General features: G+C 44.2%; 1 protein-coding gene across 1 annotated transcript in view; it reads left to right on the forward strand.

The window, feature by feature from the left end:
* Positions 1-816: 816 nt before the first annotated feature.
* Positions 817-18,406, forward strand: part of LOC147438841 (hydroxyproline-rich glycoprotein family protein) — a 62,047-nt gene continuing 44,457 nt past the window's right edge. Inside the window, exon 1 of the mRNA XM_086484807.1 lies at positions 817-1,125. Within this exon, the coding sequence (XP_086340933.1) occupies positions 1,006-1,125 (120 nt within the window). The 5' untranslated portion in view covers positions 817-1,005. The remainder of the gene's footprint in view (positions 1,126-18,406) is intronic.

An 18,406-nucleotide genomic window follows, 5' to 3' on the forward strand; every position in this document is an offset into this window, starting at 1 on the left:
GATCACCATGCATAATTGTCGCCATGGATCCTTCCCCAAGGTTGACCAGGGAATGAGTGCTACTCGTTTTAAATTTTTTGCTTTTATTGAAATTTTGACACCCAAGGCGTTTGAACAATAATTTAGTACGATTTGTGGCATGTTACCGTAAATGTTTGTTGACAACAAGGCATCCAAACAATGATTCAGTACAATTCATTGTAGGTTACTGCAAATGTTCATCAACGTCTTGAGTTTGTATGAAGTTCGATCATTTGTAGCAGGCCATGCCGATGAGTAAACTTTTATTTATTTATAACTACGATGCAATCGTAAGGATTGAAGTTCATGCTTCTAGATCTGTAAATAGGGCTCACCAAAAATTTCTTCGTAAAACGGACATCTTATGACTCTCGAGGCTACTAGGTCAAAGTTTGAAGGATTTGCTAGTTTTTACACCAAAACTTGTAATATTTTATGATTTTCTCCAAGGAAAGCTACAGATCTAGCACAATTTTGGCCGGGTTAAAATACACTAAAGGGTCGTTCCTAGAGACCACTTGTCGCCTACAAAGGCAAACAAGATGTTGAACTGCGATGGGGAAAATATTTGTTTGGATTTAGTCAAATTGTTGACCCAAAGCTGGCCAAAAGTCCTTTTTGAGGACATGGGTCCCTACAAAAACACAAAATATACAAAAGGCACGCTCTTCTCACAAGCCTCATTTCCGAATCCCTCTCTTCTAGGAGTCCGTCGCGACGAAGAAGAAAGCGTCTCTCGTGCCGCTCCATTTTCGTCTAAAGGAGATTGATTTACCCCCCCCCCCCCCCCCCCCCCCCCCCCCCAAAACACACAGACAGACATCCTCCATCGTGATCAGATCATCCCGACTACGGGTGGAACACAGCTCCATCAACCCTTGTACGTCCTTGATCACCCACAAAGCTGCTTCTCGTTGCTCAAATCGGCAGCTGCATGTCTTCCTGTAGACTTGACCATCGCCTTTTTGAGCTGAATTAGCCACCATGAAGTCTCCTTTCAAGAAACTTCGGGACCTAGCAGTAAGCAAGCACAACAAAGTTCATGAGCCCTCCTCTTTGGCCGAAGAATTGCTCGAGCCCGATGATGTGACACAAGATATGGAGGTACATCCTTTTTTTCCTCATTTCTTTTGTATGCCAATAGATCAGGTGTTTAAGGTCAAGGCTTATCAATGCTTTCTTGACATGTCTGATTCGTTATGATGAGCTCGGAGTATTATCATATCTACAATGCTATAACTTTTCCTGTTTCCTTTGTGTTGTACTGTGATCCTCTGATCTGGTGAGGTCAAGTTTCTAATTGGGCACATTTAAACATCTCTCTCTCTCTCTCTCTCTCTCTCTCGGGCAGGCACGCGCACGCGCACACACACTCTCATACCCTTTTTGAAGTTTCAATAAAAGCTTTCTTTTAGCAGAGATATGCTCTTGAAGGTGCTTAGCTAACTTATTTGCCCTGTTTTAATTCATCAATCTGGGCATAAATTTGATTTCCACCTTAATTATAGCAGCTCATGGCAAGGCTTCATGCACAATTTTCTCAGGTGAGGCAACTTGAGCAGATTTGCAGGCCTTGTAGATCAGGGTTACTCTAATCCTAGGGACAAAACTTTTGTGACCTAGTTTGAACTAGGGAAGACGAGCTCAACATGTAGAGTAGGGCTAGAGAATTTCTTGTGATAAGATATTCCTAGCGTTGCTACTTTTAAATTATGGTGTAAAAGCTAGTTAGAGAACGATTGTGACGGTTTGAGAAATTTTTTTGGAGTCTCCTAATAGAAAGAACAACATATGAATGATCTTGAATAGGGAGAGCTCAATAAACAGAGGCTACCTCATAGCCACATGGAATGGCCGTGTTTGGGTTCCCCCTCCCCATTCCCCATTCACATATTTGGAAATGATTCCCATCCCATGTTATAGTTAGGGCGATGGTGGCCAAAACCCCATTCTTAAGAGTTATCCTTCACTCCTCTCTTGTGAAAGATGATTTTCCTTGCTTTCTCTCTACCCTGGCCCCCACCTTTCATGGATGGGATGCTTATTAGAGGGTATTCTCCAATGCGGCGTTTTCTCATCATTCTCCCTAGCGCAAGTTGCAGATCAGCTAGCGTTTTCTGCTTCCTGTAGTGCTCCCAATGTTTTGCTCCACATCGCAGGAATCAGCCCAGCAGCTAGCGTTTTGGTGTTTTTGGCCTAGTTCCTTGTTGGACAAGCCATGCATCTGCTAACGCAAATTCGCTGCTGCAGTCCGGACATTTTGGCAGCCCATCGAGCCTCTTCCCGCCCATTCCCTTGCCGCATCGAGTGCTCCCATCGCTGTCCATCATCTATTCCATCATCAACTGTGTTTTCAACCCTATCAAGCCTCTTCCCGCCCATTCCCTTGCCGCATCGAGTGCTCCCATCGCTGTCCATCATCTATTCCATCATCAACTGTGTTTTCAACCCTATCGAGCCTCTTCCCGGCCATTCCCTTGCCGCATCGAGTGCTCCCATCGCTGTCCATCATCTATTCCATGATCAACTGTGTTTTCAACCCTGCTAAGCACGTTAGATCTGCTGCGTTTTTACAGCCAGCCATCAGCCCTTCATTCCTCTCACATCGGGAGCGCAATTCAGCCCCAGATCTACCCCTTGGTGGCCATCTGCAACCCCACATTGAGACGGATCCAAAGGGTGCATCAAATCAACCCAGAGGTGCTTCATTTCGTAGAGTTACTATGATGACATGCCCCATTTGAGTCAGTAGTGTCTGCATTGAGGTATTGCATGTGCCTACATTCCATTTACGCAATCAAAAGAAAATATTACATCGGCAACGTGTGGGGAGCCCTTGAGAGGGTTGGTTGGGACCCCATCGGGTGTTGTCTTCTCTCTCTATCTCTCCCTTACACATCTCTACCTCTCATTCTCTCTCTAAAAGGAACCATCATTTGTGCTAAGTAGCACACATTCAAGCAAGGAAAGAAGTAAAAGTGTAAAGTCTAGATCTTGTCAACCATTTTAATTTTGTTGCACCTAACACCGGTTTTGGAACCCTCTTGCATAAATTGTTTGTACACCGTTTGGACAGTTGTTGCACTTGGTGGGCATTTGTTACAAACTGCTGACGTGTCGAAACCCTAATTCTGCTGAAATCCGAAACCCTAATTCTGCTCGAAACCCTAACCCTAAAATCAAAAACCCTAATTTTGCCCAAAACCCTAACCCTAAAATCAAAAACCCTACGAAGAAGCAGCAGAAGAAGAAGAAGAAGTTTTACAGACTTACAAAGTCTTGACGAGTGGCCTATTTTTAAAGAAGAGTTCCCACCAACTTATGGGACCCCGTCCGATGGGGCCCAAGTGACATAAAGGCATTAAAAATAAAGCAGAACACACTCAAAAGACTTGGCACATCAAAATATGATGATGTGGCACATGTACGAACGTTTTGGAATTCGCGGCGGATTTTTAGGGAAATCCCGAAATTTTAGGAAAGTGATTCTTTGGGGTCAGTTTTTCATATTTGATGCTTTTAGGATTTGGGCCTTTAAATATGAGCCTTGGGGGCCCTCTCTGGCACTCTTCAGTGCGCAGATTGCAAAGGAGGTGCTCCCGGACTGTTGTATTTTGCGAATCAGCAGTAATATAAAGAAATACCGAAAGGGGCGCCAAGGTTTGGGGCCAATACTTTCTGGGGTGGAATTCCGCCACTCCGTGTTACGTGTCGTCTCTCTCTCTATTTCAGTTCAGTTGTTATTTGAAGTGCTTAAAATTGTTCAATCTGTTCTTTTCTATTGGCACGTGGTGCTCGTCTTGTGACAGTGGTATCAGAGCATTAGGCGTGTGCTTTTCTAAAAGCATACCGGTCCTACAAAAGAGCAGACAGAGCTATCGATGGAATTTTATTGGAGGTATCTTCGCCCTCCAACCCGGACTGATTAGCCACTCCCACCCTTACTTCATCGCGCATCGGGCGCGCTCCCGCCTTCACCGCTCATTTCTTACAGGGCATAAGCCATTCAGATCACTTGTAAAAGAAGGATCCCAGATTTGTTTCGAGTCACTGTTTTTCTCAGAAGCAGTGCCGTGCAGATGTTGATGTCTATAGCTACCAAGCCGCACACTTCCCAGGACTTGGCAAGCTTTCAAGAAAATTTTTACCTGAAGTTATATGGTTTCTGACATCTTCGTTTGAACTGTAACTTCTGGCAGAGTGGGGTATCTTGAAATGCTTGCCATGGAAAACCTAGCAGATTATATCTTGAAATTTCTCGCCATCTCTCAGTAGATGTCTCTTCTTAAGTTGATAACCTTGGAGGTTCGGTAAGATTGCTATCTCTTGGGACTACCATCTCCGCCAAAGAAACAGTCTGTCCAAGAGCTGATGGACCATGCTGTGCTCGGCTACGACCTTATAAAATGAACCTAACCCTAATTTTGGTGCAGGTTTAAGGATAGAAAGTCAGTTGACTTTTCGAGCTCGACTGATGTCGAGATTGCTTTTTAAGTTTGAAATCTGTTTGAGAACTTGTTTGGTGATCCTGTTTGAAATTTGTTTGAAATGGATGGTATCTGTTTTGAACCTGTTTTGGTGTCGATTTGAATTGTTTGACTCTGGTTTGATACTGGTTTCAATGATTGGTGATTTTACTCCCGGGTGAAGAAGTGAGAAATACTGTTTCGGTATTGTTTGAACCTCGCAGCGACGCAGACCGATGCCTGGGGAGCGTTTCGTTGTATGTTTGAAAACCTCGCAACGACGCAGGCCGATGCCTGGGGAGCGTTTCGTTGTATGCTAGAAAACCTCCGAACGACGCAGGCCGATGCCTGGGGAGCGTTTGGTTGTATGCTTGAACCTCCAAGCGACGCAGACTGCGGTCTGGGGAGCGTTTGGTTGTACAGTCCTCTGAGCTTATGGCCCGGACCTTTTTAGGTTATTTGCGGGGGGAGTGACGAGGTAGTCGTTGAGTAGCTTCATACCGCAGACCGTTTGTTTCGGGGGAGTGCTCAGCGGCATTGTTTGTTGTGTCTTGTAACATGCATATGTAAGCATTTGTGTTGCATTGTGATGTGCCAATTATTGAATATTCCTAATTGGATGAGATTGCTTGGGTATGTAATTTTAGTGCATCAAGACACCCGTGGAAGATCAGTACGGTTTGGGTGTGATGGCTAATTTTACTACGCCGGAATATCAAGAGTTCCGATCTGGACGAAAGGAGAAGCTAACTCCTTGATCAAAACAGCCGAAAGGAGAAGCTAACTCCTTAATCAAAAGAGCAGAAAGGAGAAGCTAACTCCTTGATCAAAAGAACAGAAAGGAAAGGCTAACTTCTTGATCAAAACAGCCGAAAGGAGAAGCTAACTCCTTGATCAAAAGAGCAGAAAGGAGAAGCGAACTCCTTAATAAAAAGAGCAAACTGATTGTCCCTCGGAAATTTTTGAGCTAACTTGAGTTGTTTTGCAGATATGCTGTAATCGAGGACGATTATTCTCTTTCAAGAAGGGGAGATGTTACAAACTTTTGACGTGTCGAAACCCTAATTTTGTTGAAACCCTAACCCTAAAATCCGAAACCCTAATTCTGCCCAAAACCCTAACCCTAAAATCAAAAAGCCTAATTTTGCCCAAAACCCTAACCCTAAAATCAGAAACCTTACGAAGAAGCAACATTAGAAGAAGAAGAAGTTTTACAGACTTACAAAGTCTTGACGAGTGGCCTATTTTTAAAGAAGAGTTTCCACCAACTTATGGGCCCCGGTTCGATGGGGCCCAAGTGACATAAAGGCATTAAAAATAAAGCAGAACACACTCAAAAGACTTGGCACATCAAAATATGATGATGTGGTACATGTACGGACGTTTTGGAATTCGCGGCGGATTTTTAGGGAAATCCCGAAATTTTAGGAAAGTGATTTTTTGGGTCAGTTTTTCATATTTGATGCTTTTAGGCTTTGGGCCTTTAAATATGAGCCTTGGGGGCCCTCTCTGGCACTCTTCAGTGCACAGATTGCAAAGGAGCTGCTCCCGGACTCTTGTATTTTGCGAATCAGCAGTAATATAAAGAAATACCGAAAGGGGCGCCAAGGTTTGGGGCCAATACTTTCTGGGGTGGAATTCCGCCACTCCGTGTCACGTGTCGTCTCTCTCTATTTGAGTTCAGTTGTTATTTGAAGTGCTTAAAATTGTTCAGTCTGTTCTTTTCTATTGGCAGGTGGTGCTCGTCTTGTGACAGTGGTATCAGAGCATTAGGCGTGTGCTTTTCTAAAAGCATACCAGTCCTACAAAAGAGCAGACAGAGCTATCGATGGAATTTTATTGGAGGTATCTTCGTCCTCCAACCCGGACTGATTAGCCACTCCCACCCTTACTTCATCGCGCATCGGGCGCGCTCCCGCCTTCACCGCTCATGTCTTACAAGGCATAAGCCATTGAGATCACTTGTAAAAGAAGGATCCCAGATTTGTTTCGAGTCACTGTTTTTCTCAGAAGCAGTGCCGTGCAGATGTTGATGTCTATAGCCGAACACTTCCAAGGACTTGGCAAGCTTTCAAGAAAATGCCCGAAGCTATATGGTTTCTGACATCTTCCTTCGAAGTGCAACTTTTGGCAGAGTGGGGTATCCTGAAATGCTTGCCATGGAAAACCTAGCAGATTATATCTTGAAATTTCTCGACATCTCTCAGTAGATGTCTCTTCTTAAGTTGATAACCTTGGAGGTTCGGTGTGATTGCTATCTCTTGGGACTACCATCTCCGCCAAAGAAACAGTCTGTCCAAGAGCTGATGGACCATGCTGTGCTCGGCTACGACCTTATAGAATGAACCTAACCCTAATTTTGGTGCAGGTTTAAGGATGGAAAGTCAGTTGACTTTTCGAGCTCAACTGATGTCGAGATTGCTTTTTAAGTTTGAAATGTGTTCGAGAACTTGTTTGGTGATCTTGTTTGAAATTTGTTTGAAATGGATGGTATCTGTTTTGAACCTGTTTTGGTGCCGATTTGAATTGTTTGACTCTGGTTTGATACTGGTTTCAATGATTGGTGATTTTACTCCCGGGTGAAGAAGTGAGAAATACTGTTTCGGTATTGTTTGAACCTCGCAACGACGCAAGCCGATGCTTGGGGAGTGTTTCGTTGTATGTTTGAAAACCTCGCAATGACGCAGGCCGATGCTTGGGGAGCGATTCGTTGTATGCTAGAAAACCTCCGAACGACGCAGGCCGATGCCTAGGGAGCGTTTGGTTGTATGCTTGAACCTCCAAGCGACGCAGACTGCGGTCTGGGGAGCGTTTGGTTCTACAGTCCTCTGAGCTCATGGCCTGGACCTTTTTAGGTTATTTGCGGGGGGAGTGACGAGGTAGTCGTTGAGTAGCTTCATACCGCAGACCGTTTGTTTCGGGGGAGTGCTCAACGGCTGTCACGTGACACATCCCAAACCTATGTGTCCGTGGACAAGCTACACCACAGTAGGGTTCAGTCAGTTAAGTCAAGTCTAGATTAGTTGTGATCTGGCACTTTTGTGAGTCTATTCGTAGACCGTGCATGCCTAGTCACTTAGCATAGATGCATATCCTCCGGTTGCACACAACATGATCATCGGATTCCCATCAAAATCCATTAGCATCAGCTAAGGGGATATTCCAATGCATTTAGCCTATTTTCCTATTTATTGGTATTTTCACTTATTATTTTTAAGTGATTTTCCAACAAAATAAGGTAGGGCAATTTTGCTAAGCTAATATATAAGCAAACCAAAGTTCACACTTTCTGGCAGAAGAGGCAGCAGGAGCACCTTGCTCAACAGGCAACTTCTTAGCAAGACCAACCCCCGCGACTACTCTGGCGTTTTCTCCACAGAAGACCTAGCGTTTTTTCATCAGATCAGCCTTGGTGATTTGTGCACAGCAGATCAGCCTAGCGGTTTTGCATTTGCAGAACCCCGGCGACAGAAGGACCAATTTCAGCCCCTGGCGTTTTTGGATTTCAGCAGCAAATTAAGACCGGCATTATTCACCTAAAGTGTAGCAGATTCAGCCCGTAAAGACCATCGGTTTTCAGCCCTAAGAAACCTCATTTTTCAGCCAAGAAAACGCAGCCAAAACAGTCATTTTCAGCCACCGAAACAGTCCCGAAATTTAGCGATTAGAAGATCTCAAATTTCAGCCATCGTCGTCGTTGTCACCGTCGTCGTCGTCGTCATCGTCATTGTCATCGTCATCGGCGTAGACCAAGTTGCATAGTCCATTGCATACGCATTGTACACCTTTGTGCAATCAAAGAATAGACCACTTTCGCCGACGAGAGTGGGGCCTTTGGAGGAGGGTTTTACAACCTCTCGGGTGTCGTATCTCTTCTCTCTCCTTCTCTCAGTCTCATTCATTTGCACGCACAATATCCACTCACTTTGTTCGTGTCCACAACACTCTACAAGGCGGAAAGCTCCCTCTTTCCCTAAGAACTAAAAGGAACCTTGAGCAATAAAGATCACTAATCTTGAGAAAATACAACATTCATTCCGCTGCACCTAACATTGGTATCAGAGCTTTGGAAGTGTTTTGCATTACTCAAGGGAAGAACCACAAGATCCACAAGAATTTTTTTTGCTTGTTGCGATCGCACGAACCCAAGTTTACTTGGGTGTGGCGATTCCTAATCGTGTTTTGTTGAAGAGTGACAGGAATCCCAAGAAAGAAGGGCTTGTCCAGCCTCCCCTTGTCTCTCTTTTCACTCATTAAGAGCAGACCGTGCACTTAGTGGCCGGCCAATCGACGTGAGGTGGGAAAAAGCAACCTTGGTGTGAGCGCAAGGCCGCCAAGGGGTGTGCCCGCAGAAAAGGGTAGAACTCGGGTGAAGAGAAGATCCTTCTCCAACGCGATTTGCAAGCGAAAGAACACCTCAAGAACCCGAGATTCTCACGAATCAAGGACCTCAAGAACCTCAAGTCTCAAGAACCCAAGAACCAAGACCCGCAAGAACCCAAGTTCCTTGTGAACTTAAGAACCCAAGTTCCTCGTGGACTTAAGAACCCAAGACCCCAAGAACCCACAAGAACCCACGATTGCAGAATGGTCATCACTCGAAGCGGAATGGATACTTCGCTTGGAAGTGATGAGCATGAGAGAGGCGAAGAAGAATTTTCCCCACCAGGAGGTTTTTCCGACCCTTCCCCATCTACGACAACGATTGCACTAACTCCTATGGAGGAGTTGGACCAAGAAAGAGAAGCAGAAAGAAAAGCCTACGAAGAAGATATGGTAGCCATCGAGCGTGAGTACCAAGAAAGAAGGGCAGCCATAGAAGCAGAATTTTATCGTGAGAACAAAGCACAAATGCAAGAGTTATTGCGACTCTTTTCTCAAGCTCAGGCACAGATGCAACAGAATCGGAAAAAGGAGATTCTCTCAATCTCTCTTTCTCCACAGCATGACACACAGGATTTGCATGATTGTGTGAAGCATGATGATGAATTGAATGATAATGACTTGCATGATAATTTGAAGCACAACGATAAGCATGATGATTTGCATGATCAAGATGTGATTTCTCACAAGCATGATGATTTGCATGATCAAAATGTGATTTCTCACAAGCATGATGAGTTTCATGAAGATGATGTCATTGTTCACAAGGATGATGTGTTAGTGGATGCTTTTTCTAGAGAAGCTAACCTCGTTGTAGATTCGATCAATCACCAAGAATCGATCTTGGCTTTCGAGTCGAGGTCCACAGATCCCCCACAAGAAGATTCGATAGATCCCGAAGAACCGATCTTGGCTCTCGAGCCTTGGTCCAAAGAACCCTCTCAGGAAGTATTATGTGTTCGCATGATTGATACGCACGCATTGTTCGAGTGTTTCATTCATGAAGGTTTCCGGTATTTTAGTCAGCATCGTTATGTGATCCCTTTTCCTAGGCATGACATATTGCATGTTGAGCACGTTTCTCTCATGGATGAGCACGAATGTATGCGGATTGTTCAGGAAAAGCTGCAAAGTTTGTATGTCAGGAAGTCACATTCCATGTCTCTTCCTTGGCATGACACAGTTTCCGAAGGAGCACATGATTGTATGAGCACCAAGCATGGGCATTTCCATTGTGATTTGCCACAGTTGATTGATTTCGATCAAACAGAAAAGATTCGAGCGTATTGTTTGCATGTGTTTGATGAACGGGTTGTCACTCCGTCTCTATGTTCATCTACATTGCATACACAGTCTTTAGAGAAGACAAGATTTTTTTCCTTCACTTTACATGAAATAGGTATGTTCATGGTTTTGTGTTGGAGATGGTTTCAGGAATTTTAAGCCATGGAGATTCTTGAAGACGAAAGAAGCAGGTCTCTACACGAAGTTGAAGCAAGCAAGGAGATTCAGAAGACTTTGTGTCGCTTTCGACGCGGCCCAAAGAAGCAAGCGTTGCACACCTTTATGAAGTTCAAGTACCGCACGACCCACACATCAAGGTGGGCCGGCGAAGAGTCCCTTCCAGGATTCCGGATGCTGTTGGCAATCTCCCTCGACGCCATACAGCTCGGTACCAGTACCTCACTTTGAAAAGGAGGGGATGTCACGTGACACATCCCAAACCTATGTGTCCGTGGACAAGCTACACCACAGCAGGGTTCAGTCAGTTTAGTCAAGACTAGATTAGCAGTGATCTGGCACTTTTGTGAGTGTTCGTAGACCGTGCATGCCCAGTCACTTAGCATAGATGCATATCCTCCGGTTGCACACAACATGATCATCGGATTCCCATCAGAATCCATTAGCACCAGTTAAGGGAATATTCCAGTGCATTTAGCCTATTCTCCTATTTATTGGTATTTTCACTTATTATTTTTAAGTGACTTTCCAACAAAAGTAGGTAGGGCAATTTTGCTAAGTTAATATATAAGCAAACCAAAGTTCACACTTTCTGGCAGAAGAGGCAGCAGGAGCACCTTGCTCAACAGGCAACTTCTCAGCAAGACCAACCCCCGCGACTACTCTGGCGTTTTCTCCACAGAAGACCTAACGTTTTTGCATCAGATCAGCCTTGGCGATTTGTGCACAACAGATCAGCCTAGCGTTTTTGCATTTGCAGAACCCCGGCGACAGAAGGACCAATTTCAGCCCCTTGCGTTTTTGGATTTCAGCAGCAAATTAAGACCGGCATTATTCACCTAAAGTGTAGCAGATTCAGCCCGTAAAGACCATCAGTTTTCATCCCTAAGAAACCTCATTTTTCAGCCAAGAAAACGCAGCCAAAACAACCATTTTCAGCCACTGAAACAGTCCCGAAATTCAGCGATTAGAAGATCTCAGATTTCAGCCATTGTCGTCGTCGTTGTCGTCATCGTCATCGTCGTCATCATCGGCATAGACCAAGTTGCATAGTCCATTGCAAACGCATTGTACACCTTTGTGCAATCAAAGAATAGACCACTCTCGCCGACGAGAGTGGGGCCTTCGGAGGAGGGTTTTACAACCTATCGGGTGTCGTATCTCTTCTCTCTCCTTCTCTCAGTCTCATCCATTTGCACTCACAATATCCACTCACTTTGCTCGTGTCCACAACACTCTACAAGACGGAAAGCTCTCTCTTTTCCTAAGAACTAAAAGGAACCTTGAGCAATAAAGATCATTAATCTTGAGAAAATACAACATTCATTCTGCTGCACCTAACAGCGGCGCTGTTTGTTGTGTCTTGTAACATGCATATGTAAGCATTTGTGTTGCATTGTGATGTGCCAATTACTGAATATTCCTAATTGGATGAGATTGCCTGGGTATGTAATTTTAGTGCATCAAGACACTCGTGGAAGATCAGTACGGTCTGGGTGTGATGGCTAATTTTACTACGCCGGAATATCAAGAGTTCCGATTTGGACGAAAGGAGAAGCTAACTCCTTGATCAAAACAGCCGAAAGGAGAAGCTAACTCCTTAATCAAAAGAGTAGAAAGGAGAAGCTAACTCCTTGATCAAAACAGCCGACAGGAGAAGCTGACTCCTTGATCAAAAGAGCAGAAAGGAGAAGCTAACTCCTTGATCAAAATAGCCGAAAGGAGAAGCTAACTCCTTGATCAAAGGAGCAGAAAGGAGAAGCTAACTCCTTAATAAAAAGAGCAAACTGGTTGTCCCTCGGAAATTTTTGAGCTAACTTGAGTTGTTTTGCAGATATGCTGTAATCGAGGACGATTATTCTCTTTCAAGAAGGGGAGATGTTACAAACTGTTGACGTGTCGAAACCCTAATTCTGCTGAAACCCTAACCCTAAAATTCGAAACCCTAATTATGTCTGAAACTCTAACCCTAAAATCAAAAACCCTAATTTTGCCCAAAACCCTAACCCTAAAATCAGAAACCCTACGAAGAAGCAGCAAAAGAAGAAGAAGAAGTTTTACAGACTTGCAAAGTCTTGACGAGTGGCCTATTTTTAAAGAAGAGTTCCCACCAACTTATGGGACCCCGTCCGATGGGGCCCAAGTGACATAAAGGCATTAAAAATAAAGCAGAACACACTCAAGAGACTTGGCACATCAAAATATGATGATGTGGCACATGTACGGACGTTCTGGAATTCGTGGCGGATTTTTAGGGAAATCTCGAAATTTTAGGAAAGTGATTTTTTGGGGTCAATTTTTCATATTTGATGCTTTTAGGCTTTGGGCCTTTAAATATGAGCCTTGGGGGCCCTCTCTAGCACTCTTCAGTTCGCGAATTGCAAAGGAGGTGCTCCCGGGCTGTTGTATTTTGCGAATCAGCAGTAATATAAAGAAATACCGAAAGGGGCGCCAAGGTTTGGGGCCAATACTTTCTAGGGTGGAATTCCACCACTCCGTGTCACGTGTCGTCTCTCTCTCTATTTCAGTTCAGTTGTTATTTGAAGTGCTTAAAATTGTTCAGTCTGTTCTTTTCTTTTGGCACGTGGTGCTTGTCTTGTGACAGCATTAGGCAACACGAGCTTGTAGATTAGGTCTAGAGGAACGTGTTGGTCTAGTTTTTAGTTCCAATGTATCACAAGTTAGTAAGTTACTGCAAAAATAGTTCCAAAAACTCCATGTGTACTCATTGAATTTTCTAGATGGTAACCACTTACTAGATGGTAGATGGTCATCGGAATTCTATGCCATAGTTCTTATAAAAGAATGAAGTCTCAAGTTAGTGACGTAGCAGGACATTATAGGGTTAGGATCTAATAACTTGTCACGTGCACATGGCTCTATGTGCCACGTCGACATGCTTCTTCTACTTCGAGAGCCAATTTTCCCCTTCTTCCTAGATAGGAGTGTCTAGAATCCTAGGAGGATTAGTACCAACAGTTTTGTTAGCCTATTCGTAGGATCTGCATGTTCGGACGAGTCCATTAGATTAGGTTTTCCAGTTTTGGAACCCTCCTGCATAAATGGTTTGTACACGTGTTTTGATAGATGTTATTACACTACGGTGGGCATGTGGTATGACGTGCATATAGTTTTAGGTTAGAGGAATCCAACAAGCCATTTCGTGCATCGATCGGATTCTCGAGTAGACAGATGTGCGATAGTTTCCCCTAGAAACGGATTCCTTGGTCTGTTTATGAATAAATCATTTTTATGATTTTATGATTTATTTGTTGGGTTGGTGGATAGTTCGCCCTACCTAAACCTAAAGGAGTTTATAACCAATAAACCTCACCTATAAAGGGAACCATTCAGCTAGCGTCTCCTGAGATTGGTCATGAACCGAAACCCCCAATTGCTACTGAACTCACGAGAGTTAAGATGCAATCCGTAGCCGCTTTCTTCCGTGACATACAATAAATGCTCGTAATCTCTAGGAGGGGATGTGGGTGTACCTTAAGGTACCGAAGGATTCTGAAACAATCTGTACTGGTCAATACTCGAAATTATCTTCACGATATTGAGGACAATTCCAAACCATCAAGAAGATTAGTGACGTCTCTTACAAACTGGATCTCTTGAGTTTGGAGGATATCACTCGTTATATTCCACTTGAACCCGACTTGGTTCTGGATCAAAGGGTCAACCTGTCTTGAAAGGCTTCGTGGAAGCATCGCCTTGAGTTAAGCGCTACTTGGGAACCAACACGCTCGTTGAAGAGTCATTTCCCCGGTTCCATCACCAAGGATATTGTTGAGGACAACAATTGAAAATAAGGGGGGAAGTGCTACGTCCCCAGACATCAGGATGGGCGCATGCATTATGCCTGGCCAATGTGAACTGATCTTGCGTGTGAACGCACCCTTAGTTGAAGGGAGGTCAAGAAGTCCTATAAATAGGAATGAGGTCTCATTTGTGAGCATCTTGAGTGATCAGCACACTTGGACTCTAGGCCCTTGGTAGCTCTACCTGCACACCGGTTTGGTGTGGGCGTGGTGGTATGGGACACTAGCCCTTGTGGTAGAGGCTAGCCCATTGGCTGCAGGCTCCTAGGCTCGGGGGTGAGCCGTATTGGCTCTATGGCTGGGAGGTGAGTCTTATGTCCACTTTCTACGCTCGTTTGTGTGTAAGTATGGCTTGTGTCATGTCATGTGTGCCAGATGGATCCGGCGAGGGACCAACATTTTCAATACCCAGGATCGATGATATACTTGACATACTACAGGGTTCTTCATGTTTTAGCAGAATCGAATTGAAAAGTGGTTGGAGATGTATACAAGACTGTTCAGGAAATCTTTTGGATTGTACGAGTATTTGGTGATGCCATTCGGTCTCACGAGTTCTCTTGCAACATTCAATAGGATGATGGACTGGATTTGTAGAGAGTATAGACAATTTGTGGGCACCTTCTTTGAAGACATCAACTCCAAGAATGAAGAAGAACACAGGTTACATCTCTTACAGGTTTTAAGGCACTGCGGAAACACAATTTTGGTGATCATTGGGAAGAAAAGTGGATTCTTCTTGCTAGACACTTTTGGGACACATCGTCTTAGTAGCGGGTGTACAGATGGACCCGGCCAAGATAAAGACCATTCAGAATTGGCTAGATCTAAGGAATGTTCATGAAATTCAAAGCATTTCGGATTTGCACTCGTATTACATGCAGGCCGTGGTTCATTAGAAAGTTTGCAGAGATTGACTCAGAAAGGTGTTCTGCTCACTTGGGGACCCTTTGAAATTGCAGTGTTTAATATACTCAAAAGAGAAGTTGACAACTGGTCCTGTTTTGATATTGCCAAATTTGCAGAAACTGTTTGAGGTTTATTGCGATGCTTGTGGCAGCAACCTAGGAGTGGTCTTAATGCAGGAGGGCCATGTCGTAGCTTACGCAGATGCGGTGGACTAACATCTTGTCACAGTTTCACTTCTAGATTGTCCATGTGCAGGGATATAAGAACTTGGTGGCAGATGCTTTGTCCCGGAAGCCGTTGATCTTGGCTATTTCCGTGATTCATCATAGAAGCTTCGAGGACATGGCTGATCAATACGCCACAGATCCAAATTTTGCAGATGTTTTCAGTCGAATACAGAATGGGGAAGTAGTAGCGGGATATTCCATTGGGGATGGCTACTTGATGAAGAAAACGATGTTGTGCCTTACACAGACGTTGAGGGAAAAGGTTCTAACCGAATGCCACTGTCCACCATTCACGGGTCACCGCGGCATTGATACCACCTTGAAAGGTGTGCAACGATACTTCTTTTGGCTGAGACTCAAGAAGGACGTGGACGATTTTGTACGCAGTTGCTTGATATGTGCAACAAACTTGGACACTCCAAGTCAAGATTCTACCGCGACACAGCAGAGATTCACTTCAGAACAGTTCACAGTTCACAATTGATTCGACACGGCCCGACGGACAAAAGCTCTCACTGAAAAGCCTTGAAAAAATAAAGCAATCATCTCTCAAGCCATTGCTTGGTAAATAAAGCAGCTTAAAAATAAAGCTCTCTCTCTCTCTCTCTCTCTCTCTCTCTCTCTCTCGTAGGATTTGCGTAGCAAAAAGCTATAGGTCCGTACGCTGCTGCCACGTCATCAGTCCGTACAGCCTCTAGAAAACGCGGCGTAATTTTCGGGAATGTCCGTACGTTGTTGCCACGTGGCATTGCATGAATTTTCGTTTTTTTTTTAAGGACTGTTGCCTGCCAAGAGAAAGTGTGTGTGTCCGGTCTGCACCTATTTATGTGTCTAGAGTTATGCCACGTCACCTATTGTGACATACCCCCCTCTTGAAAGCATTGTAATCGCCCTTGATTATGCCTGCAAAACAGACAGGCCATAAACTGTCTTAGCAGACACTGACTGTTAGTACCGACGTACTAGAAACACACACCTAGCACATGTACCAATCGGCAGGACCTCACTTGACATCACAGGACATCACTTGACATCACATTCAAAAATTGATTTGGATCTCAGACCATGATTAATCGGTAATGTATTTAGCAATTACATCTAGATCCACTCGGGGCCTCATAGACGCTCGATTGACTAATCCTTATTGCAATCACGTCTATCGAGATCTTTCAGACTGAAATTCTGCAGTCATTTCGTCTATAAGTTCCTGCACTTAAACAAGTCAAGAACAAATCAGTATCATATTATTGAGAATTCCAGTTCAATAAGTCATACAGTAGAATACTGTCAGCTCACAATATCCCTGAAACTCAAAAGAGACATCGGTGACTTTAGTATCAAAATTAGGGTAATCTGCTGACAAAGGAGTGGACTCTGGAGCGACTCCTCTCTTGTGCATACCCACTGCACCAAATTCCGCCCAGCTGAGTTCGGGGTTCAATTTTGGAATAGACTATGCCAAACCAAATGCTTCGAGGTAAAGGTTCACAATCTGAGGAGTATCTGATACCACTGTAACAAACTTGGACACTCCAAGTCAAGATTCTACCATGACACAGTAGAGATTCACTTCAAAACAGTTCACAGTTCACAATTGATTCGACACGGGGGAGTTCCGTGCCTAGAGATATTGGCGCCCCTTTCGGTATTTTATTTTGTATTAAATCTGTGCTCAAAAGTACAAGGAAGTGGGAGGGTCTCACTCTCAGACTCTGCGTCCAGAAGCTCTGCAGAGTGGAAGCCCTGTCCACACTTATAAAGGTTTACAAGGGATGCCAAAAGTAGAGCCCCAAAAGCTCTCACTGAAAAGCCTTGCAAAAATAAAGCAATCATCTCTCAAGCCATTGGTTGGTAAATAAAGCAGCTTAAAAATAAAGCTCTCTCTCTCTCTCTCTCTCTCTCTCTCTCTCTCTCTCTCTCTCTCTCTCTCTCTATCGCTCGTAGGATTTGCGTAGCAAAAAGCTACAGGTCCATACGCTGCTGCCACGTCATCAGTCCGTACAGCCTTTGCAAAACGCGTCGCAATTTCCAGGGATGTCCGTACGCTGCTGCCACGTGACACTATAGGAATTTCCGTAGTTTTTTTTCAAAACTGCTGTCTGCCATGAGAAAGTGTGTATGTGTCTGGTTTGCACCCATTTATGTGTCTAGGGTTATGCCACGTCACCTATTTGTGACAGTATGCTAGAAGGTCAAGTTTGACAGGCATAAAGCACAGGGATTGCTACAGCCTTTACCCATTCCCACCTGCCCTTGGGAAAGGATTGCTATGGATTTTCATTTTTGATCTCCCGAAGACATAGAGTGGGCACGATGATATCTGGACTATTATTGACAGATTTACCAAGCAAACTCATTTCATTCCAGTGAAGAAAACAGTCAAGCCAGATCATTTAGCAAGACTGTTCATTGCCAAGATATTCAGATTACATGGCATGCTTGAAACAATTGTCTCTGACAGAGTTTCCCGATTCACGAGTTTGTTTTGGAAGGCTATTTGGGAGAACATTGGCACACGGTTGCAGTTCTCGTCATCTTTCCACCCGGCGACAGATGGGCAATCTGAGATTGCAAAATCAGTCGTATTGCATTTTGGATTAGAAGACTCGATGGGAAAGGTTTTTGCCTTTGGTGGAATTTGCCTATAATAACACGATTCACTCTTCGACAGGGAAGGCGCCATTTGAGATTATTGAAGGTGCTAGGAAGGTTCCACCCTTCCTAAGCACGAAAGATACGATTTTTGAAGCCGACCAGTACACGGGGGACTTGGACACTGCTTTCGCCAAGGTCCGGGAGGCTTTAGAGAAATCTCAGGAAAGACACAAGAAGGCAGCAGATCGACACGGTCGCGATTTGAAATTAAAGGAAGACGATTGGGTGCTCTTACATTTTGAGAAGGCACGCCTGAGAAAGAAAAAGGGAAAGGAGCGGCTTTTTCCAAAGATTAGCATGAGATACTATGGACCTTTCCAGATAAAAGAAAAGATGAATGATGTCTCCTTTAGACTGAAGCTGCTCGATACTTGGAGAATTCACAATGCTTTTCATGTGAGTCTCTTGAAGCCTTTTAAAGGCGATGTGTCCGATGATGGGGAGCCAGATGAGCAACCTG

The sequence above is a fragment of the Adiantum capillus-veneris genome, chromosome 16, assembly GCF_014529385.1.
Source record: "Adiantum capillus-veneris isolate H3 chromosome 16, ASM1452938v2, whole genome shotgun sequence".
Lineage (NCBI taxonomy): Eukaryota > Viridiplantae > Streptophyta > Polypodiopsida > Polypodiales > Pteridaceae > Adiantum > Adiantum capillus-veneris.